Raw genomic sequence first — 23,009 nt, forward strand, 5'->3', positions numbered from 1 at the left:
GAGAGAGAGAGAGTGAGAAGCTGTGAAGTTGCTCATAAATTCTTTAAGGCCGCCCACCCGCTCTCCTGCAGTCACTCCTGACGATTTATGCACTTCCCTCTCAAAGAGACAGGCACACGCAGGGCCGGGGAATCTGCTGGGGCTCCATTCATAAACGTCTCCCTAGCATGCACTGCGCCTCAGGGTAATTTCACCCATGAATCAATGATTAATTATTAAGAAATTAGGAAGTTAGCGCCTCAGTCCACGAGGCACAGGCATTTCGCCCCTGCCAAGCGTCTCCATCGAGGCAAAGAAAGTTTTAGAAGAGGCACAGCATTGTTGGCTCGTTTTGGGGGGGCCCTCGGGGCCTCTCATTGTGGCCTAGTTGGCCCTTCCCTGATTTTGAAGGCCAGGAGTTCAGGACCCCGAATTGGGGGCGGCTATGGGACTCCGGCCTTCCCATTTCATGCCCACTTCAGCAGAAGAGTCCTTCCGGTGGATTTTGCGCATGTGGCCCCTGCCGGTGCTCAGAGGCCTTTGCAACTGAGCTGGGAGGCAGGTGGAGGTGGGGAGCAGGGCGGCAGGTGGAGGTGGGGAGCAAGGCTCCCGGTTAAGAAGGGGGAGGCTTCCATGCGATCGGAGGCAGGCGGGAGGCGCCGGAGGTTATGGGCCCGTCAGTGAAGCTGCTGCAATGGGGCACCTGGAGCGACTCCTCTTTCCTCGCTTTTGAGGGCTGGGAAGTGGCTGCCGTGGCTGGGCCTCTCGAGTGGCTGCTGAGGCCTCCTTCGTTGGCTGACACGGGTGTTGCATCGCCAGGGGCGCTTGGTCTTGGGGAGGTCTGTGGGCACCCCAGCCACGGCTCAGTCCCCCTCTGCCTCTGCCCTCCCTGGGGCAGCCTTTTCCCTCTCTGTTGATCTCCCTTCCTTGTTCCTTGGCCCTTCCCGTTTCCCTCCCTTCTCTCCAGCCTTCGGAGGAAGGAGGCTTCCGCCTGGTTTCCTGCCTCCGTGGTTGCTGCTTTCATAACCAGGCTTGTTCCGCCTCTCGCCCATTGACCGATTCTTTCTAACCCGCCAAGCAGAAATAATTGTCCCCGGGGGTTAAATGGCGGTTCAGAAAAGGCTCATTGTGCAGCTGGGCTTTTCGGGGTGGGCGGGAAGTGGAGGCTGTGTTTCCTCAGGCAGGGCTGTCGGGGAGGGTCCCGCAAGGACAGATTCAGAGGGGAGGGGGGCTCAAAGCCAAGCCCCATTTCGGCAGGTGAATCCGTAGCGCTCCTGCAGCCGGAGAGGGAAGGTGGGCCCTGCGAGCCAAAGGAAACCCAATGGCTGCTGTCGGGGTAATTCTACTCTCTCCTTGCGAAGGGGCCATATCGAAATTGCAGCTCATTAGCACATTTCACCCGAGCAGCCATTAACTTTGACTGCTTCCCTCTCCTTTTAAAGAAGGTTTTGCAAGCAGAAATTGGCCACCGGTCCCCGGCCCTGGTGCTCTGCCCTTGCAGTGATGGTCCCTCTTCGGCTGCTCTTGGAAAGCCAAGATGGTGAAGACGTCACAAACCTCTGTGGCTGTTGTGCTATTGGGGAGCTGCAGCCAGGGCCCTGTGGGCAGCGGGCATCACAGGGCGTCTGAGACTCAACCCTTGTTGGGCTGCCAGTCAAGTCACTGCACTCCTGGGTGCTTCAGCAGAGGGAATTCCCCAGCCTGCTGCTAATCTCGGTTTGGATAGCGGCCCTCAGAAGGGACAGCCCTGCTCCGTTGGGGTCTGTAGAGGCTCTGAGGCGGCTCCCTTGAGCCTGGCCAGGTGCATCGCCATAAGGCAGGAGGCCAGCGTGGCCGAAGGGCTGAAACAGGGCTGGGCCACTCAGTCCCAGCCCCTCCCAAGACGGGGGAGTGGGAAGGGGGGCTGGGCAATCCCACGGGGTGGGTGGGTTCTAGATGGCTCTCCTGCTCTTCCTCCAGTGGGCAGGAAACAGTTCCTGAAGTTCGAGTGGGCCAACCGGGCAGCGGATGTCTTGGGCTGCGAGGCGGAGGAGCTGACCACGGCCGTCTTCAAGCACCACCTGCAGCGGATCCTTGAGCAGGTCACCGCTGGAGCCGGCCTGGAGGAGCCATCGGACGGTACGGCTGCCCCACGCTGTTTTTGATATGCCTTTCCCCCCCCCAGTGTGATTTCTGCTTGGTCTCCCTCTCTGCCCTCACAGGCCCCCTTGACCCAGGTGGGGCTCCAGTCTCTGCGCCTTGACCTTTTGCAACACGGGGTCTGCTCTTGTTTCCTCAGGGAGACCCCTGATCCTTTCTGCTTGTCCACCCTGTCCCCGAGTTCTGCTTTGTTCATCTCTGTCCGTCAGAACCATGACACCAGGCAGACACACACACACACACACACAGGCAGACAGGTGGCCTTTGAGGGCTACCTCCAGGCAGGAAGACAGTTTGGAGGCGTGAACAGAAAGGGACGAAGGGGGCAGCCTGGCCGCTCCTCCCGGGGCCAAATCCCCTTCCCCAGCTGCCTGTCCAGCCCCCTTCCCTGCATTAGGCCTGGGTTTTGCCCGCTCTGCTGCCACCAGGCCTGGATTGGGTCTCACCAGGCCCTGCTGCTTAAAGGCTGCTGCCAATTGGGAGGCAGCCAGTAAGCCTCCGATGGTCTCCTAGCAACCGGACCAGGTGCCAGGTGAGACCTGCTGGGCTGCTTTGCTGCTGGCCCCTTCCCTTTGGAGGAGAAGGCAGGGGCCTTTCTGCCTGGGGGGGGGCTTCGTCCCCTCCCTCGCACGGCCAGTGCCAGGATGGGCAGCTGCTAAACTGGGATGGGTGGTCGGCAGCCGAGAGGCGTGGAGCCTGTGGCCTGGCAGCTTCGCCAAGACGGCGCCTGCTTTTGGTTGCGCCTGATTCCTCCTCCCGTGGGGGAAGAGGAGGGGGGGTCTCCCTCTCCAAGGGCCAGAAGGGCCCAGCTGGGGCAGCTCCGGATTATTCAGCTTGGCAGGAAGGCAGAGAGGGATGGCGGGTGCAGAGAAGGGAGCGGGTGGGTTGTCCCCCCCCCCATCGCCCGGCTGGTGTGTCTAAACACCTGTGAAAAGCCTTAAATTCTTAGTTCTCCTATATTGATGGCTTCATAATAAAAATGTGGGGGGCCACCTGCTTCCATCATCGCCTTCTCCCAGAATGTGTTCGTAGGACACCCCAGCTTTTCTCCACAGCTGGAGTGTCCTGCGAAAATGTCATTGGAGAGCACGATGACTGAAACTGGCTTTAGCAGTCCAGGGCAAGGCCTTTCATCAAAGACGTGGGAGCCGCCCAGACCCATTTCCTGGGGGGGGGGGAGATTTATGGGGCCAGTGGGTAAAGGGGGATTCCAGAATGACTGCAATAAATCTCGGTTGGAGGCATCCACTATTGAGGCCAATATCAAAACTGAAGCCCCCTCTAATAAGAACTGGAATCTGCTATGCTTGGTGATAGGCCGGGGGGGGGAATCTCTTTGGGGGGGCTGAGTGGATTCTTAATGTCTTTTGCTGTGCTCAGATTTCACAGGGACTTGTGGGCAGCTTTGCTGGGGGTCCCGATGGAGGGGGTCTCCACCCACGAGTCCTTTTCTTCCTCAGGACCCAAGCTGAGTGGGGTGGAGTGCCTGCAGGGCATGGCTGCTGGTTTGTACGAGGAGCTCTTTGCAGCCGTGGTGATGCTGATCAACAGGTGGGCTCCCCTTGGGCACTGGGGGGGGGGTGAGGGTAGTAATCCATTCAATGGGCGGAGTGCCTGATCCCACTAAAGACATTCCCTTAAAGCCAATAAAACCAAAGTTAATTAGGAAGTCACATAAGTGATAGGGGACAAACGAGGGACAGGCCAGTCAGGAGAGACCCTTCTCCCCCCCCCCCGGCCTGGGGCCCCTCCCCTGATGACGATGGGCTTCCAGGTGAGGGGGGACTGTGACACCTATGGCAGGTGTGGGAAAAAGGCAAGCTGCGGGGGATGGGAGGCGAGGGGCTGCTGCTTATTAATAATGGATGTGACTTTGCGGGATTCAGGCGAAGGTCGCCGGTGTGTTCAGAGTCTGGCTGGGAAAAGCAGGCAGACCCCACCCCACATTGCAGCCCCCTGACTGGGGCTCGCCTTACTCCAGGGGGCAGCGAAAGCCCAGGAGGGAGAGGCTGAGGCTGCCCCATCCAAGGGCATGGGGTGTAACGGGGAAGCCGTTCTCCTCTCTCGCAGGTCCTTCTCCTCCAGCCACCTCTCCATGGCCTCCCTGATGGTGGTGGACGCCCCCGGCTTCCTCAGCCCCCGGCACCGGAAGGGAGAGCGGGCGGCCACCTTTGAGGAGTTCTGCCACAACTACGGGCAGGAGCGGCTGCAGGGGCTCTTCTACACGGCCTCCCTGGAGTCCGAAGTGGGCAGATACCGGGAGGTGAGGCGCCTGCCCTGCTGCTCCCTCAGCTGTCCAGCTTTGCTCCCAGGAGGGTCTCCCAGACGGGTGGCCGTGGGGTCTCCTGCCGAGGGCCCCCGACCCCCTGCCCGGAGGCTTGCTGGACATTGGCCTCACGAAGGACTTTGGGGAAAGGCCATGGAGAGGTTGAGGGAGCGGCCTTTAGTTCATGGAAACTCAGAGCCCCAGGAAAAGACGGGGGCCAGTGGGGAAGAGCCCAAAAGAGGGGACTTTTTCCACCCACCCGCCTCCTAAGTCCCAACCTCCCATCCATGTTCCCCAGGAAAACGTTGAGGTGCCTTTTGATCTGCCTGAACTCTCCCCAGCCGCCACGGTGGCCCTGGTAGATCAGGACCCGTCCCAGGTAATTTAGAGGCTGGCGGGGAGGGCGGCAGCTTGCTGGGGCTCTATTGACAGGCTAAAGCTACCCTGATGCCAAGGGCAGGGCTGGCAGGAAGCGTGAGGGGTGGGTGGGTTGGAGGGTGGGGAAGATAAACCCCACCCAGAACAGCACATCTGGGGGGAAGCTCTGGGCCTTTGCCCCCAACCTCAAGGATGCCAGCCCTTCAGTGACAAAGTTATTGGGAGGTGACAAATTTGCTCCCCCCTCTCCAACCTGGAATTGTAAAACTGCAGATTGCTAGGAGGAAAACGTAATATTTCCCATACAGATGGAATTGTATAATAATACATATGTAGCCACCGATAAATAAATGATAATTAAAATCAGTAATAATGGGTGATTAATAAAATACAGGAAATTTGCTTCAAATCTCAGCAGAACAGGAGAGTCGGGTGGGGAAGCCGTGCATGGGGGGGTTGGCCTGGTGCCACGTAGCCGAGCCGGTCTGTCCCCCTTTAGATGCTCCTCTCTCCCGGGGGCCCCTCGGAAGGCCCCCAGGGCCTGCTCTGGATCCTGGATGAGGAGTCCCTGGTCCAGGGCTCCAGTGACAGCAGGGCCCTCGACCGCCTGTGCTCGGCCTTCGAGAAGGAAGGTAAGGCCAAAGGGGAGAGCTTGGTCAGTGCCAGCCACGTCGGGAAGGGCAGAGGGTCTCTTCCCTTCATCAAAGGCAGCCCCAACTCGGGAGCCTTGAACTGGCTCTGCCCCACCAAAGAAGGGGCAGCCTTGCCCTCCGGATGCTTCAGAGAGGACGGCTTTGGGGCCTTTCCGTGTCTCTCCTTCAAATGGCACTTCACGTGTGTGCTGCCCACTTCATGCCCAATCAGGCCGTAGTAGAGCAAAGACTGCTTGGTGTCGTTGGCCCCTTCATCCTCTCCGCCCCCCCCCCCCCCCGGCAGAGCAGCTAAGCTTTACTCGGTCTCTTCGCTGCAGAGCAGGGAGTCCTGCGCAGGTGTGAGCAGCCCCTGCAGTTTGAGGTTGCCCACCGACTGGGCAAGGACCCCGTCCGCTACGATGCCACCGGCTGGGTGAGCAAGGCCAAGTGGAACCTCTCTGTGCAAAACGCCATCCAGCTGCTGCAGCGGTCCACGATGTGAGTGAGGGTGGGGGGTGGGGGTGGGACGCCTCTCCCTCTGGGTGGAGGGGGGGGGCGGGCCCGGCTGCCCTGCCTTCTCCTGCCTCAGCTGGCCTTGCCGGGAAGGGTTTCCCGCACCTCCTTTCCTGAACAGCCAGCTTTATTTGAAGTGGGACGGGGGGGCGGGAGGAAACCAGCCCCTCGTTTTTAGAGCAAGCTCTTATTATCTGCACGGCTGGGGAATGGTGGCCGGAGGGCAAGAATTAAGTGGTGGGTGGGTCTCCCTTCCCAGAAGACCCAGGCGCCCCCCCTGACTCTATTCCCACAACAGCCCTGCAAAGTAGGCCAGGCTGAGAGAGAGTCGGATTCGCCATCCAACAGCTGAGCCAAATGAGAAATCGAGGTGCCCGTTTGGGTGGATTTGGGGAGGCCGAGGGGGGGGCTCCTGCTGACGACCCCCCTTTCTTCCCCACAGAGGGGCTCTGAGGAAAGTCTTCCTGCCACGCGCCCACGTGCCCCTGCTCTGCCGGTCGGTGGCGGGCTGGGAGGGCCACTCGCAGCAGGCCCTGCAGCGCATCGGCTGCGTCAGGAAGACCTTCAGCAGCAGCTTTGCCACCGTGAGGAAGAGGTCGGTCTGCGCCCAGATCAAGCTGCAGCTGGTGAGCGAAGCGCCTGGCCGGCTCAGAGGCCGCCTCCTGGCAGGGGCCGTCCAGGGCAGGGCGAGCCCCCTTCCAGTTTCGCCTGATTGCTCCTCGTTGATCCATTTGGGTCCTGGCTGGTCGGTTTGCTAAGGCAGCTTCCGGCAGGGAGAACCGAGGCGAGGGGGAGGGGGGGAGACCCTCCTTTGCTTCCAACAGGTCTTTTCACACAGAAACCACTTGTGAATGTGGTTGGCAAGGGAGAAAGCAGTCTGAGCAGGAGTTTTCGGAAGTGCAGGAGCTCCCGGAACGGCCTTAGAGACAGGGGCAAAACCCCCCTGGGGGGGGCCGTGTCGAGCCACCTGGAAACAAAGCCTCTGCAGGGCACGGCTGCGGTTGAGATGAACTGCTGAGGGACCCCTCAGAAACCAACTTTTCTCCCACCGCAGGACGCGCTCAGCAATCTGGTCAAGCGGTCTCAGCTCCACTTTCTCCATTGCCTTGACCCGGGGACGCCAGGAGAGCCTCGGCCCCCCACCGAGGCCTCGGAAGCCTCCCCAGGACCGGCCTGGGACATTCCCACCCTGCGCGCCCAGCTCTCCGGCAGCCTGATCCTGGAGGCCCTGCGGCTCTACAGAATCGGTGCGGAAGGGAGGGTTTCTGGGGGGCCCTGCTTCCTGGGTAGGGCAGTTGAGGGGCAGGTTAGACAAAAGGCGACTGACGGATTCAGGAAGTGAGGAAGTTTTGGCTGGAAGCTGGCTGTGATACTGATCACACAAGGAAGCCGAGAAGCAGCTGAGACCAACAGCCAGGCTGGCTGGGAATTCTGGGCAGTGTAGTCTCCAAAGAACTGGGGGACACTAAGTTGTCCCACCCACACACACACACATGGCTTGCTGGTTCGTGCTGCCCTGAATCTCTTCACGTTGCGAGCAGCTTGTTAGTATTTGCGATGACAAAATGCCACTTCTCTGTGCTTGTTTGTTTTGGGGGAATTTATAAAGTGCGTTTCAGCACATGGTTCCCAGGACAGCGCACTCTTCAAGATAATAAGTGCAAACACAATGAAGTTCAATAAAAGAGCAGCGTAAATCTCAAAAACGGCTATAATGTCAATAAAATCAGGCAGAAGCCGTGCAACTGACAGCCCAGAGCTAGCCATGTACAGGCCGTTGGGCAAGTGACAGGGGATGGGGGCCTGGGAGCTCTTTCCCTGTTGGACAGGATCTCAGGGCCTGGGGGGCTGCAAGGCCCTCTTGTCAATCTCGCCCCCCACGCCCCCGTTTAATTTCCAGCTGGGGGTGTGGCGGGATTTCTGAGGGCTGGTGAGGAACTGAACGGGCAAGATGGGGCTTGGGGGGAGGGGGGCACCAGGGTCTCGGGGGGGGGTCTGCGTTGCCGGTTCTTGTGTGCCAAGCACTTCACCTTGGTTCCAGGCTATGCGGATCGCATGGAGTTGGCCCAGTTCCGGCGGCGTTTCCAGGGCTTGGCTCAGCCGGAGATGAAGAGGTTCACCTCCGCCTATGAGCTGACGGATGAGAAGAAGGTCCGGAGAGGAGGAGAAGCCCCGGAGGAGGGAGTGAGGGAGGGAGGGATGAGCCCCGATGGCCCCTGTAGCTTCAGCCGCTAAGAAAGGAAAGCCAGCCATCACCACCCTCCCCCTGGGGGGGGCCTGGGAAGGACGTGGGCTGCCTTGTGTGGCGGAAGCAGCTGCCCCGTGGATCCTGTCAGCGTGTGTGGGGTGTGTGTGTGTTTCAGGCTGAGGACTTAACAAGAGGCCCCTGACAGTGGGGAAAGGTCAGGCCTGCCACGTTGCGCCACGGGGAGACTCGTCCGACAAGCGCTCGGACTCTCTCGTCCGCCCTGGGGGGTCTTGAGTTCTGGAGATCTGAGTGGCAGGAGGAAGGTGGGGGGTGGGGGGGCACAGGGAAACTTCTCAAGGTCAATTCCAGTGACACTGGAGGCTGCTTTGAGCCAGAGTCTCCCCGCAAAGGAGCCCCCAAGAGACGAATTTCTCCCCTGTTATGTACATAACAATCCTGGGTCTGCGGATCCATGAAAGGGAGAGAGAGAAAATCTGCCTCTCTGCTTGTGCAATGTTGGCTGAATGTAGCCGTTGGAGACCCTGATGCCAGTTGGGCCCAGCAGTCAAGATGGGGCAACCCGGCCATTTGTGGGGCTGGTGATGTGGGGCAGCCTGAGATGTCTGCCTCTCCTGCAGGGCTGGCAGGAACGCTTGTGCTCTTTCCCTCTGCAGGCCCTGGAGGAACTCTTCCGAGCCCTCGACTTGGAGAAGAAGAGCCTGGCGCTGGGCCACACTCAGGTACCGGGGCCAGCCGCCCTGGGCCCTCTCTCCTGCCTGGTGGGCAGATGGGCGGTTTCACCCTCCGTCCCTCCTGGCAGGTCTTCCTGAAGGCCGGCGTCCTTCCGCGGCTGGAGAAGCAGCGAGAGAAACTGGTGTCCCAGAGCCTGGTCCTGCTCCAGGCGGCCTGCAGGGGCCTCCTGTCCCGCCAGAGGTTCCAGAGACTAAAGGTAGCCCTGCTTTGCGGTGGGCAGCCCTGGGGCCGCACTGGGCGGCCGTTGGATTCCGGAAGGAGCAGGGACCGAGGAGGTGGAGGAAAGGACCAACAGAGGCTGAGCGGCTTTCAGCAGAGTCCCCTGCTGAGCAGAGGAAAACTGGGTGGCTCTAGCGGCCCCTTCCTGCTCCCATCCCGTCTCTCTCTGGTCTGGGTCCCCCAGGCAACAGCGCTGGGAGCCGGCTGGCGGGACCCCTGGGCAGCCCGGGCTCCTACTGGGGGTGGTCTGAATCCTTTGGCCCTGAGGTATCCCTCCTCTCCTGCTTCAGATTCAGAGCCTGGCTGCCCGATGCATCCAGAAGAACCTGGCCGTCTACCGAGCCGTGCAGAGCTGGCCGTGGTGGCAGCTGATGTGTGGCATCCGGCCACTCCTGACCATCAGCCTGGCAGAAGGGCAGCTCCAAGTCAAAGAGGTGCCAGGAGAAAAAGCGGTCAAGGCTCAAATCCTGTTTTTCCTTAGATAACAGCAGAAAGCTTTCCCTGAGTTAAATCGGTTCTCTAAAAAAGATGTTCTAGCAACTTCCCCCACCTGGCACCCCCAGATATCTTGGCTGAGGTCCCCAGCCCAGCGCAGACCCGGCAGCATTCCCTCTCATTGGGGCGATGGGCATCGGGCCCCCTCCTCCGGGCAGCCATTTGGGGGGGTTCCTGGGCAGCCTCTCCACGTTCAGTGGTCCTCAACTCAAGGTTGCAGATGGTGAATAAGCCCTGAAGAACCCCCCTCCCTCCCTCCCTCCCTCCCTCCCAGGAGGAACTTGCAATGCTCCAAAAGAAATTGGAAAATTCAGAGGTTTCTCGCCAGGAGCTTCGGCAGAACACCGAATTGCTGGAAACCAAGGTAGGACGTGACGCTGCATCGGCAGATCCAGGAGATGCTTGGACTGCCAGCTTGGAGGTGTTCGTGTGAACACGGCGTTTGGGGGGAGGGGAATCTTTGAAGCTCTTTTTCTAGTGTGGGAGGGTCTGTGGAAGCACCAAAGGGCAGTTGTGGTGATGGTGCCAGCATGGAGAAGCTCTGCCCCCAGAGGTTGGGCCACTCAGCAGGTGGCAGGTTTTCCTGCTCTTGCATAAATAGTCTGAGGGGTTTTTTGCTCTCTGAAGTACCAGTCTCGGGGGGGCCGGGGTCTTCCTGCTCCTGCCCCTTGATGAGTTCTCCCCCCCCAGATCTTCCTGAGGCTGAGCATAGCTTGCCTCCCCTGCCCCCTTATCTGGGCCCCCCAAGCCCCAAAGGGCCAGCCGGTGTGGGTGAGACGTTCAGGCCAAGAGGCTGGCGTGGTCCAGGTCTGCTTGAGAGCAATTTTGGCCCTTTTCTTGGCAGGCGGGTGGCTGGCCCGGCCTCTCCATCCGCTGGGTGGGAGTGGGGCGTTTTCCGTGGTCTTGCTGAGTGCCAGGGTCCCCTGCCTCGGTGCTTGGCATGTTCCTCTGCTGCAGGCAGGTGGGATTCAGCAGGGAGAAATGCCACCCTCAAAGGCTTAGAAGCCCCCTTTTATCCAGCCCTGCAGGATGGAAGCGCCACACTGGGCAGGGGTCTCCTGGAGTCCTTGTTAACTTGGCTCTTTTCAAAAAGGGGGTTATGGAGCACAAAAGAGTTGTGCTTTATTATTATTATTTAAAGCATTCCTGTCAGGTTCTTTATCAAGCCTGACTCCAGAACAATGGGTAGATTGGTAACAGCACAGAGCAGTGGCAAAATGGTGTAGCACAAAAGGGGAGGGGAGGGGAGGGGAGGGGGAAAGGAAAGGCTCCGTAATGCTTGCAAACTGCCCTGGTCACATTTTAAGAAACCTCGGAGGGTCTTTCTGGCTCTGGTCTCGAGGTGGGCCGGCAGAGGAGGGGGAGCAGGAGGGTCCGCTCCTGAAAGCCTTCAGGCGGCCTGCTCCGTGCCCCTCGCCCGCTCTCTCTGCCAGGGCCAGCTGGGCCCTCCTTCCCTGCTTCCCACTGAGATGCTGGAGCTTTGCCAGATCGGCTTCCCAGGCTTTTCCTCCCCCTCTGCCCCCCCACCCCGCCCCGAACTTGGCAGGCGTTTGTGGCACATTCGGCTGTGCAGGGAATTAGACAACAGTTGTTTGGCACGTTCCCGCCAAAGCCTCTTTTCAGCAATTAATTAATTAACACTATCATTATGCCCTGAGCACCCGGGAGATTATCAAATTGTCTCAGGTTTCCAATAAACTTGCAGAGAGGATTTGTGTGAGGCAAGGAAAAGTCCGAAGCGACAATCCCAGCGCTGCATCCTGTCCCAAAGCTCGGGTGGGAGCCCAAAGGGGCAGGCGGTCCCTCTGTCTCCCCCCCTCCCCCCAAGCTGAATGGGAACCGGTTTTCCCCAAGTCCCAGCCAGCCTCTCAGTCATTGCTGTGCAGCCACTCCGGAAGCAGATACTGTGAGGGCTGGCACCACTGCCAGGGTGGGTTTAGCGAGATTGTGGGGGGACTCCAACTCCCAGAATTCTAGAGGCCCACCCATCTTAAAGCTGCTGAGGTTGGGAAACACTGGTCGGTCTGTCTCCCTAACTGGCTGTCTGTCTGTCTCTCTTGGCTCTCAATCCACACAGGGAACAAAACAATATGTGGCTTTCCTTAAGTCTCCTATTTGTTTCCTTTCTACCAAAGTATCCCTGCAATGGGGGGGGGGGCGTCCTTGGAGAAGGCTCCCTCCCACCGCTTGTTTCTGCTCTGTTTAGGTCATAGACCTCACGGCGGAGCTGTCGGACGAGCGCTTGAAAGGAGACGTGGCCTGCCGGGTACTGGATGCGGAACGGGCCGAGAGGCTGCGGGCATCGAAGGAGGCCAAAGAGCTACAGGTCCGTGGGGGAGGGGGTTGATGGGCGCAGAGAGGCAGGCAGCGGTCTCCATGCCTGCCATTCACCAAGACAAATTGCCCCCCCCAGCAATCCTCACCACCTCTCCCTGCAGCCCTAATCTCATCCTGCCACTCTCCCCCCCCCCCCCCCCCCCCCCCCCCCCCCCCCCCCCCCCCCCCCCCCCCCCCCCCCCCCCCCCCCCCCCCCCCCCCCCCCGCAGCTGCCCTTCTTTCCAGCCACCCGGGGTGGGTTCATTTCGTTTGCAGCTCCTCCCCACCACTGGCCTCCCTGGGAGACTTCAAAGTGGAGCCTGGCTGCATCAGGGCTGAAGCCTGCTGAGCTCAGAGAGTTTAGCCATTCGAAAGCAGCCATGGGGCCCAGTGGAGACGGCCACACACAAACAGCCCCAATGGTGATCAAAGAACCCCCTCGCTCTCCATCTTCAGTCTGGAGCAGCTGCTGGAAAATCAGCTGAAGGGGTCTGAGAGGAGGAAGCAGAGCTGACCCATTTCTGGGGGGGGGATGGCGGGTCAGGCATCGCAGTCCCACCACAAGGAGGCCCTGCTTGGACCTGCCTTTTCCTCCCAGAGAGAGCAGCCCAAGGTCTGCTTCTTGGCCAGCCATACAGGGAGCCTCCCGGAGGTTTGTTCCCCAGGGGGCAGAGACGGCGCTAGAGCCCTTCGCCCCAGAGCAATTTGGCCGGAAGGTCCCTCTGAAGGAGCCCCCTGGGAGTGGAGGAAGTGGGGCGACGGGGGCTGGCTCCCAGACCAGCCCCAGGCTTCCTCCAGACGGCCTCCTCCCATGCAGCGGGTTCAAAGCCGGGGATCTTCCAACCAAGGGACGTGTTTCCAGCCTCTCTCGGGAACTTTCCATTTCATAATGTGAGGCGTCTCTTCCCGTTCAGGGCAAGCAGCTCCAGCTCCAGAAGCGGCTGGAGGAGGCCGAAAAGCAGCTGGGCGAAACACAGCAGCAGCTCCAGCTCCGTGAGATCGAGGCCAACAGCTCTGCGAAAGGTGGGAGGCAGCCCCCCCCGCCCCCAAAGCACGTCAGCAGGGTCTGGGGCGGCCCTGAGCTGGTGTGGATGGGTGCTGCCCTTCCCTTCCCCCAACAAAGCCCCAACTGGCTTTGGCCTCTGAGGATTGTGGGGCAAGGATCCCAGGACGTCCTTGAGGCCGCTTCTGGCCCCGCTCTGCTAGATTGGGGCTCTGACGGTTCTCCCAAGCGACACCTGTCTCTCCCGTCATTTTGACCGGCGGGGGGGGGGAAGCACCGGGACAACTGGGGGGCGTTGGGGTATGTCAGTTTGAGTCAAGCCACCAGGCGCCTCTGGCCGCCCAGAAGAATTTCTGCTCCAGATCTGTCAGGACGTCTTAGGAAGTCTTGGGAGCCGGGCTGAGTGCAACACGGAAGGTTATCGCCAGCGTGGCGTGAAAGGCAGCCGGCTCCCTTTCTCTCCAGACGCCTCCGAGGAGGACCCGCCTGCGAAGGCTGGCTGAAGGTCCTTGCCCCTGGGGGCGGGGGTGGGGGTGGGGGTCCAGCCCAGGCTCACCAGGGGCAGGCAGGCCGTGCAAACGCGGGTCCTTTTGCACCGACAGGGGACGAGTGGCAGATGCGCCTGGACTGTGCAGAGACCGAGACTGCATTTCTGCGGAAAAGGATCGCCCAGCTGGAAGAGAGGCTGCAGCGGGAGCAGCAGTCCAAAGCGGATGTGGAGCAAAAGGCAGGCCGCGGAGAGGGCAAACGCGGGTGTAAACGGGCATGTGGGAATGCAGGAGGACCGCAGGACTCGGTCACCTCACAGGGGCCTCCCCACCACTGCCTGGCTGGGGCCTGGTGCCAAGTCAGAGTCTGCTTGACCACCAAAAGCGCTAATCCAGCGCAGTCACACCGCAGCACCCAAACTCCTCCTCCGCGCCAGGGACGACACGCAAGGGCACAGGGCAGCTTGGGAGGGTTTCTGAGCAACCCTGTGGTGGTCTGGCATCCAGGGTGTGCCATAGAGGGGACGGCTCTCCGGCCCTCCCCCCCTCTTTTCACAGGGACCTTCCTGCTTTACAGCTCAGCCAGGTCCAGCAGCTGTACGGGGAGGCCAGGCGGACGGCCCAGCAACTGAAGCGGAAGTGCAAGCAGCTGACCTGCGAGCTGGAGGACACCCGGGTGCTGATGGAGAACCAGCAGATCCGCAACCACGAACTGGAGAAGAAGCAGAAGAAGTAAGAGTCTGCCGGAGGGGCAGCACAGGACGACCCTCCCCCCGAAGTCCCTGGGCTCTTTCAACAAGGCAGTGGCAGCCATCGATACTAAAAGCGTATTGATTGGACGGAATGAGGCTGGGGGTGTGGTCTCTTCCGCCCCCCATAATGGCAGGATTCTCTCGTGAGCAAGGTCCAAGGAGAAGGGGAGACCATTGTGGGAGGTGTTCTCCAGGGCTTCCCCAAAACTGGACCGACTCCGGGGTTTATTCCTTAATTCCGTGTGCCCAAAATGTCATTTTTGCCCTTGGTGCTGTGACTTTAGTTCCTCCCTTGCTGGCGGAGCAGCCAGACTGTGGCCCCCGGAAGGGGGGGCTGAGCCCCACCAGCTCCCAAGCACCCAAGGCCGGCCAGCGCAGACCCTACCCCCCGAAATCCATGTTTCCTCGCAGGTTCGACCTGCAGCTGGCCCAGGCGCTGGGGGAGTCGGCCTTCGAGAAGAGCCTCCGTGAGAAAGTGGCGCAGGAGAACTCCAGCCTGCAGTTCCAGCTGGGCAGCGTGCGGCAGAGCCTGGAGGCAAGGCCCGGCTGGGCAGAGCGGAGAGGGGGCCCCGAGGAGTGGGCGGCTGGCGTGAGGTGGCAAGGCCCGTGGACCTCAGACCGGGCTCCAGAAGAGGCCGGCTCCCCGAGGTCTCCTCCGGACTGGGAGTGTGGGAGTGCCCACTTTCTTGCTCTCTTCTGCCCTCCCCCCCCCCCAGCGAAAAGAGTCGGACAACAAGGGCCTCGGCCAGCGGGTCGCAGCGCTCAGCTCCCAAGTGGAGGGGCTCAGCAACACTGCCAGCCTGGATGCCGGCGGCCCAGCCGCCCTGCAGAAGAAGCTGTGGGACCTCGAATCCAGGGCCTCGGAGCAGCAGCAGGAGCTGAGCCAGCAGACAAAGGCTGTTGAGCAGCTGGAGCAGGTGAGGCCCCTCCTGGCCACCCTTTGGCTGCCAGTCTTCCTTTCCGGAGTGAGTGGAAGCCAGCTGAGGGGGGGAGGCCCACCCTAACATCTGCGCCCCCTCACCCTGATCCTTCCCCTCCAGCTTCACCTGAGACTGGAGCTGCAGCTGGAGCGGGCGAAGCAGATTCACCGGAAGGAGCTGGAAGACAAGGAGGAGGAGCTGGAGGACACCCGCACATCCTGCCAGAAGCGGGTAGGGCCTGCCTGGGGGGGGGGTGTCTCGGTGTGTGTCTCCCCTCCCAGCCTGTGACCCCCCCTCACGTCTCCCTTTGGCTTGGCTGCAGCTTCGCCAGCTGGAGATGCAGTGGGAACAGGAGTGTGAGGAGAAGCAGGCCCTCCTGCGCGAGAAGCGGGATTTGGAGAGCCTGGTGGCCACCCTCTGTGAGCAGGTGAGGGAAGAAGGGCAGCTGCCCGCCTCCAGCACGGGGGGGGGGGTCCTCCGCTTGGCTCAACCCTGGCAGAGGCGCCCAGAGGGTACACACTCTGCAGGCCAACTGCAAAAACGCACAAGGCAACAGCAGGCATGGGTGGCATCTGGGGGGCCCCTTTCACCATGCAGAAGGGAGCCCCCCCCAACAGAGAATTAACAGAGAAGGCTCCCGGTCTGCTTCGTTTTCTCCTGGACCTTTTGCTGCATCAGGTGGTTGAAGCGTTTGCTTAGAAAAAGTGGATGCAACAACATCTAGCATTTTTGACATGGTTCTTTGCTTTGGGCACCCCACACAAAGGCCCAAATACAAGCCTCCCCTCTTCCTCCAGATTGGCCATCGGGACTTCGACGTGGAGAAGCGACTCCGGCGTGACCTGAAAAGGACCCACGCCTTGCTAGCTGACGTCCAGCTGCTGCTGGAGACCTCCGGGGCAGACCCAGGCCCATCAGGAAGCCAGGAGGAGTGGGCCAAGCTCCACAGCCAGGTGAGGGCTGGGGCCTCCGGGAAGAGGCTCAGTGGCCGGAGATCCTGTGGCCTTTGCCTGGACGGCCTCCGCATCACGGTCGTGAATCAATCCTAAGCTTGAATTAAAAGCTCCAGGCTTTGCAAGCTTCTTCCAGCACAACAGATCACGAGAGGAGAGGGCGGCTCAGCTGATCTTTGCTGAAACTTGAACCCTGAGCCGGTCCCTCTTCATCCCCTTTTAAAGCAGTGTAGAGAGGAAGCTTTCTCCGGAGTGTTTGGAACGTAATTAAGGCAATTCGTTTAATGGAGGGTGTTCACTGGTGTTGGTCTACCGGGTGGTAATTACCAAGCCTTGCGCTCAGCATCTGTCCTGGGGGGGGGCTGGGGGGCCCTGGTGTAAGTAAGTGGTGTAGCTGCTGGGGAAAGCTGAGGGTGGGGTGGAGGGGGGAGAATTTGGCTCACAAAAGTCACCTCCAAAGGGTCCGGGGGTCCCTCAGGGACAGACAGAAGGGTGTGGGATTGTTGGAGGGCTTGGGAACCTTCCCCAGCAAGGAAGGGGGCCAGTGTGGAGAGGCAAAAACCCCTCTGCTGGTTTCGAGTGCAGCAGCGGTGGTGGCAGAGCGGAGGGGCCCAGGGGCCGAGGGCTGGGTGGGAGAGAAGCCGAAAAGGAGGTGGCCAGTCTTGAGGAGGGGGGGGGCATGGCTGGGGACCCCCAGGAACAGTAGTTCCAATTTAGCTGCACAAGCATTCTGGAACCATTCAATAAATAATCCCCCTTGCTTGTCTCCATCGAAAACACGCCATTCCGGAGATGCGAGCAATTACAGCGAGCGCAGACGTTGGTAATTGGGATAATAATTCTGTGTAAACAGCATCTGTGAACTGCAGATGTTTCTACCTGGTTTGGCAGAAGCGGGTGGGGGGGAGAGAGTTGCAGGTCCCTGGCGGGGCTGTTGCCCTGCTGCCCTTTAGGCACTGGAAAGATGCTGTGCTTGGCATGGGGGGGGCTCTCCGGGGGAGATGAAAGGCCCCATAGATCTGGCTGTTGCTCTATAGTCTCAACTTGCTGATGCCCAGGATCGTCCCCTTTTCATGCCCTCTAGACAGGCGATGCCGGGGAGGGAGGGGCAGGCCCAGCCCTGGGCAGCAGCCCCTCGTTCTCTGGGCATGAGAGTGGCGTGAATTTCAGGGCCCCCCTGGGGGGATCGGTTTCTCCTTTCCACCATCCCTGGGGCGGTTTAAGCAGCAGGGAAAGTGTGTGTGTGTGTGTGTGTGTGTGTGTGTGTGTGTGAAGGAAACCACCCCCACCCCACCCCCACCCTGGGCTGCTGCAAGGATTAAAAACCAGCCCTCAGAGGTGCCTTCCTCCCACTCCCCAGCAACGGAGCCTTTGGAGAAGGGAGCCTGGTCAACTGGCAGAAGAGGCATCGAACAGATGGTAGCGTGCTGCCAACTTAACACGTTTGATCTGTTCATACATTATGTATCATTTTTGATGGGAATTTCAGTTTGTTTGCTCCCAAATGGGAAAAATTTATGCAATTTTTTTTTGAAGGAGGAAGGAGGAAGCAGGACAGACAAATGAAGGGCTGGGAGGGAAAGGGAAGGGGGGGGGACAAAATCAGGAGAGGCAATCAGACATTAGGAGCTCTGGGGTTTATAATCTGAATTACGGGTGCAGAATGAGAGTGCTCTGTGTTGTTCCAAATCTGTTTCCCCTCACCAATTGGGACAAGCAAGACTGGAAAGCAGAATCTTTAAACAAAACTCAGAGGATTGGTGAGACGTGGCCACGGCCATCCAGCCGTACCGGCTCTTGGATTAAAAGGAGGGTGAAGTCACCTCCAGGAGAGTCCTGGGGGACAGGAAGGAGCTGCTTGGGCATGGTTCACCAAGGGGCCAAGAGGGCCACGCAGGAGGCCAGCTTCCTTTGAGAAAGACCCCGTGAGGTCTTTCCCCTCTGGAAATGGGGAGGAGGCTTGGCCAGCAAGCGCTAGGGGCTGCTTCTCGCCAGTTCCGTGCAAAACCCTCTGACCCAGGGATGCTCTTGCTTGCAGCTCAGGGCTGCTACCGCCCGAGTCCCCCCCCCTTGCAGGATTTTCTGCTGCTCTTTCAATCCCCGTTATTTAATATTGGTTAAAGCCACCCCCTGGGTGGGAGGCTTTAATTATCATCTCCGAAGCCTCCGCATAAAAAGCCGATGATGCTGGTTTTAGGGTAAAATTTGGCCACTGAACTTTACAGACACTCAGCTGCAGACTCAGCCTTTTCAGTCAGCAAACAGGCAAAGGCCCCATAAGGGGTGGGGGAGAGCGGGGGGGGGGCACAAGGATTGCTTGGAGGCTTCAGAGAAAGGCTGACTGGAGCTGTGCATGAGCGCAGCAAAGGCCCAGCTTAGCGGGCACAGTGGGCAAGACCAGGTGCTGGCAAACGCCAGGAGTGAAGAAGACAAAACAGGGAAACCGGGTGAGGAGGAGGAGGGGGGGGGCTTTGGGCTACCCAGCCAGGCCTCTGGGGGGGGTGGCAGGGGGCTGTTCCAGAGCGGAAGAGCCCGGAGGCCTCCTCTACCCGGTGGAAACAATCGTTTATAAACTCTGCCTTGTGAATGGCTTTAATCTCTGCAAATTGGAGGAGGTTCACCTCATTGGCTAATTAATGAGCCCGGCTCTCCAGCTCAGCTGCTGTGAAAGAAGCTGTGTGGCTGCCGAAGGGGGGCCCCAGTCCTCCTCCTCCTCTGAGGTGCTCCCACCACCCAGGCAGGAAGGGGGGGGGAGGAGGAGGAAGCCTCCCCCCCCGGGATCCCTTGTACCAGGGGCTAAAGCTGGACGTAGCGGTGTGAGAGCCAAGGGGACACCAGCAACAACAGAGGGTTGTTTAAAACCGGGTCGGGGGTCCGGGGGTCCCCTGATGTCCTTTCCTCCCTGCTCTGCCAGTGGGAAGACAGCGCAGCCAGGTGTGCCGAAGCCCAGGAGTCTCAGAAGACGCTCTCACTCGAGGTGGAGAATCTGCACTCGGAGCTGGAGACGGCCACCAGGAACAAAAACCTGGTACAGAACTGGAGAATTGCACCTTAACCCAAATTCCCCCCCCCCGGTGAGAAGCCCCCGCCTAGAGGACTTGCTGTGTTTCGTGCAGGTGGACGAACAGCTGTACCAGCTGCAGCACGAGAAGGCCGACCTGCTCAAGCGCATCGAGGAGGACCAGGAGGACCTGAACGAGCTCATGGCGAAGCACAAGGCCCTGATTGCACAGGTGAGGGGGGTGGGCAGAGGACCCCCCCCTCCTGCTCTTCAGGAACTGGCCTCGCCCCCTTCCTTCCACTCTCCCCTGCGCATAGACCTCCAGATCGCTGGGCCTTCCGCCATGGGCTCCCACCTGCCCACGGAGCCCCCTCCTCCCCCCCTCCCACTGACCACCTTTCCTTTTCTGAGGGCGCTGCTGTAATTCAGCAAACCACACAAAGGGCAGCTCTGTGTTTCCGAGGCCTCCTTCTCCAAAGCCAGACTCTGCCTGCGTTTCCCCCCCCCCCAGTGCTCAGGGAAAAGGCCAGGCTGGAGGGAAACATCCCGGTGGGAAGCAGGATTGAGGTTGCTGGCCAGCTCTCTGGTCAGTGGCCATTATGGCAACCGTGTTCTGAGGTGTGCCTGGAGAGATTGCCTGCCCTTGCGGAGGGTCAGCAGCACGTCCTCCCTGTCATGGGGCTCCCGCCTGTGACCTGCCCCCTCCCGGCCTTCCCCCCGGGGCCGCTCTGAGGCCTTGGCTTCTCTTCCTCCCTGCAGTCGGCCACAGACATCGCCCAGATCCGAGAACTGCAGGGGCAGCTGGAGGAGGTGAAGAAGGGGAAGCAGGCCCTGCAGGAGAGAGTAAGAGCAGGGGCTGCATGCTGGCTGGGCTGGGGGGGGGGGCTGGCCAGGAGGTCAGCAGGGGGAAGGAAGGCCTTTCTGGAGCCAGGGACCTCAGTGCCTGTCCAGCTCTCTGAGAGAGGCGCTGCCAGCCTGCAGTGGTACTAAAATCAGGTGGCGATGGTGTGGGGAGGCCCCCGCCTGCTCCGTCCTGGTCCACGGATTGATGGGGCTTTCACTTTTAATGGTGCTTTGCTGCAAGACCCCCCCCTGCCACGCCACCCCTCCCACCCAGAGAAGTGTGTTTGGGGGGGGACAAGGTCCACCTTCCCTTCTCCTCTGCAAACAGCTGCAGGCGGCCCAGGCCAGGCTCTCCTACCTGGAGCAAGCGATGGTGGAGCGCTCCATCGTCAGTCGCCAGGAGGCCCTGATCTGCGACTTGGAGAACAAGATGGAGTTCCAGAGCATCCAGGTCAAGCGGTTTGAGGTACGGCGCTGGTCATACGGGGGAGGGGCTCCCTGGACAGGCGTCGCTCAGCTCCCCTGAGGTGGCCGTCTGCCCCCCCCGCAGGCGCTGGTGCTCCGTCTCCGGGACAGCGTGATCAGGATGGGAGAGGAGCTGGAGAAGGCGAAGGAAAGCGAAGCACGCGAGAGGGAGAACGCCCACTACTGCCGGCTGCGGCTGGAGGAGATGAAGGCCGACATGAGGGAGCTGGCGCAGAGGGAGCTGGAGGCCAGTCGCAAGCGGGTGGACCTGGTGAGAGCAGGGGGGAGGGGTGTCCGTGCCTTGACGCAGAGGTCTTGCAATATCTGCTGCCTTTATTGACTTGAGAAGCTAAGATCCCTTTTCCTTAGCAAACAAACACACAAATTGTGGCCTGTGTCTGTTACGGTCTGCAGTTTGGCAGCTGGGCTGGTTTCTTTGGGGCTGATCGGGGCTGGGCCCCAAGGCCCTTCCGGGAAGCTGAACGGGCTTTCCTGCCCCCGGGGTCCCACCTCTTTGGGCCCAGCGCTCAGCCACACCCTGCGCCAAGAGGTGCGGCTGCGGAGTGCCCGGCCCCTCGGGGGCCTCTTCTGTCCGGCCCAAGATCAGGGCTGGGGTGGTGGTGGATTCTGGTGGCTTGGCACCCTCCTTGCCGGAGTAACTGCTCAGTGTGGAGGTGGCAGAGGACTTCCCACGTAAGTGTGTGTGTGTGGAGAAAACGCAGGGAGCAGGATCGTGTCTCTACTCCTGGGTAGGTCCAGGAAGGTTGTGCCTTGAGCTCCCAAATCTCACTAATCCCTTTCTGACAGTGTGTGAAAAGCTGCCTGCAGCAGATCCTCCTGATCTGGGCACCGATTAAAGGAGCCAAGGGTGCCTTCCACAAAGCAAAGTGGCAGTGCCAACCTGTGGTTGACCGTTTCTCAAAATTGGTTTTGCTTTTTGCCTCCCGGGTGGCTGCAGCTCAGCCTCCTGTTTGCTGCTTTATGGTTATTTCTGTAGGTAGGTTGGCTATGAAAAGAGGGTTTCTCCTTCGATGTCTGCTTCGAAGGTTCCTCCTCCTCCTCCTCCTCAGCTTCCTCTTGGACTGCTGAGGTTCGGTCTAGGGAGCTCGATTGGTGCACCAACAAAATTGATGGTCTTTAAAAATATATATATTTGAATTGTAGAAGGGATTGTTGAAGTGATTGTACGTAAGACCCAAACCTAGCCTTGCTATGGAGGTTCAGAAGCTGTTATGGAAAATCCTCCTCAATGAAACAATCGGTCCGTGAGTGGAAACAAGGATGCTGCCAGGTTTCCTTCACCAAAGGGAGGAGGTCTCTGCCTTGCTCCTTTGGGAGGGGGGGGGTTGGCCTCACCATTTCTTTAACCAGCCACCCCTCCCTGTCTTTGGAAGAAGACGGAGCAGAGTTTAAGACCTGTCTTTGAATTACTGGGTTTTTTAATATTAATGGCATTTATTTTAACAGAATAAAACATAGGAAGGAGTTTGAGAGAGGGAGGGGTCTCCACTCCATTTGCCCCTTGGAAGTCTGAAAGTGGGGTTGCCCTTCAGCCTGGCCTGCCTCACAGGACTGTTGGGAGGAGGCAGCGGGTGGGGGGAGGGAAGGGCCCCCCTGCCACCCTCAGAGCGCCAAAGGGAGATTTTGAGCAGGTTCGAGATTTCAGGGTGTACTTTAAAATAGCAAAGGGCAAAAAAAGAGAGGGAGAGAGAAATATATCTTTAGAAATGTGCAATTATGCCCGCCCCCTCGCCCCATCTCCCTGTCATCGCACGCGCGTATCTTGGTGCGTTGGCATTAAAATATCTCTCGTTTGCACAGTGACCGCCTCCGCAGGCCGAGTTTCCAAACCACCCACAGGAAACAGGAGCCGCCTCTTTCCCACTCCAAGTCCTGAAGCAGCCACAACCAGCAACACAAAACCACCCCAAGGCCTTCCCTGGGTGACCATTTCCATCCCCTTGGCCTGTCGGTCCCTTTTGACCCTCCAGCCCCACTGCAGAATGGCACTTCCCAAGCCAGGCAGGCCGCCAAAAGTCCCTAACCCCCCCCCCTCCCTCCCTCCCTCCCCAGAGGGTCCTCTTGAAAGAGCTGCTTTCCTCCTCTTCTGCCATGGAGGGGGGGGGCAGAGGCTCTTCTAGTTTTTTTGTCCCCGCTGAAGGCTGCCCCCCTCCTCCAAAGGGCAGGCAGTGTTGCGTCTCCCCCCTCCCCCCGCCAGCTCTGGCCCTCCAGGAACCGTCTCCCATGCTTGGGACAGGTGGAAGAGGCAACACCTGAGCAGAGGGTCAGGCAGCTGTGCTCCTGCAAGGTGCCCGAGGGGAGGGGTCTTTCTGCCCATCTGCACCTGGCCCGTTTTTCCTTCCAGAGCAAGTGGGGCCCTGGTCTTCCACACGGCCCAGTGGTTGCATCTGCCCTCCTTTTGTGGAAGGACGCCCGCTGATGCAACCGGCCTTCGGGGGGGGGGGGTTCTTCTTCCGCACTCTGCATTTTGTGTGCTTTTTGTTTTTTCAAATCACAGTTCTGTTTCCATTTGACTCATCCAGCCCACAAACCCCGGGCCTTCTCTGATTTACTCTCAGGCCTTCATAGCCAGGCCTGCCACTCTTTGTCGCCTCCGTGGTGATGATTTGATTGCTGGCAGCTTCAATCAAGAGGGATTGCTGGGCTCTGCCACACTGGCACCCCGACTGCTCTTTTGCAGGGAGG

At 59.8% G+C, this 23,009-nt stretch overlaps 1 protein-coding gene across 1 annotated transcript in view; it reads left to right on the plus strand.

The window, feature by feature from the left end:
- Positions 1-23,009, plus strand: part of MYO18B (myosin XVIIIB) — a 39,551-nt gene that overhangs the window by 9,586 nt on the left and 6,956 nt on the right. The window contains exons 12-38 of the mRNA XM_015815768.1: positions 1,939-2,097; positions 3,579-3,669; positions 4,189-4,381; positions 4,683-4,763; positions 5,262-5,417; positions 5,738-5,892; positions 6,350-6,533; positions 6,962-7,154; positions 7,949-8,058; positions 8,770-8,835; positions 8,916-9,044; positions 9,358-9,501; positions 9,837-9,926; positions 11,769-11,888; positions 12,793-12,901; positions 13,484-13,608; positions 13,947-14,101; positions 14,533-14,656; positions 14,838-15,038; positions 15,162-15,272; positions 15,364-15,468; positions 15,839-15,994; positions 18,909-19,022; positions 19,111-19,227; positions 19,755-19,838; positions 20,167-20,304; positions 20,389-20,574. Of these exons, the coding sequence (XP_015671254.1) occupies positions 1,939-2,097; positions 3,579-3,669; positions 4,189-4,381; positions 4,683-4,763; positions 5,262-5,417; positions 5,738-5,892; positions 6,350-6,533; positions 6,962-7,154; positions 7,949-8,058; positions 8,770-8,835; positions 8,916-9,044; positions 9,358-9,501; positions 9,837-9,926; positions 11,769-11,888; positions 12,793-12,901; positions 13,484-13,608; positions 13,947-14,101; positions 14,533-14,656; positions 14,838-15,038; positions 15,162-15,272; positions 15,364-15,468; positions 15,839-15,994; positions 18,909-19,022; positions 19,111-19,227; positions 19,755-19,838; positions 20,167-20,304; positions 20,389-20,574 (3,596 nt within the window). The remainder of the gene's footprint in view (positions 1-1,938; positions 2,098-3,578; positions 3,670-4,188; positions 4,382-4,682; positions 4,764-5,261; positions 5,418-5,737; positions 5,893-6,349; positions 6,534-6,961; positions 7,155-7,948; positions 8,059-8,769; positions 8,836-8,915; positions 9,045-9,357; positions 9,502-9,836; positions 9,927-11,768; positions 11,889-12,792; positions 12,902-13,483; positions 13,609-13,946; positions 14,102-14,532; positions 14,657-14,837; positions 15,039-15,161; positions 15,273-15,363; positions 15,469-15,838; positions 15,995-18,908; positions 19,023-19,110; positions 19,228-19,754; positions 19,839-20,166; positions 20,305-20,388; positions 20,575-23,009) is intronic.

This window comes from Protobothrops mucrosquamatus, unplaced genomic scaffold (assembly GCF_001527695.2).
Source record: "Protobothrops mucrosquamatus isolate PMUCROS unplaced genomic scaffold, P.Mucros_1.0 scaffold374, whole genome shotgun sequence".
Classification (NCBI taxonomy): Eukaryota; Metazoa; Chordata; class Lepidosauria; order Squamata; family Viperidae; genus Protobothrops; species Protobothrops mucrosquamatus.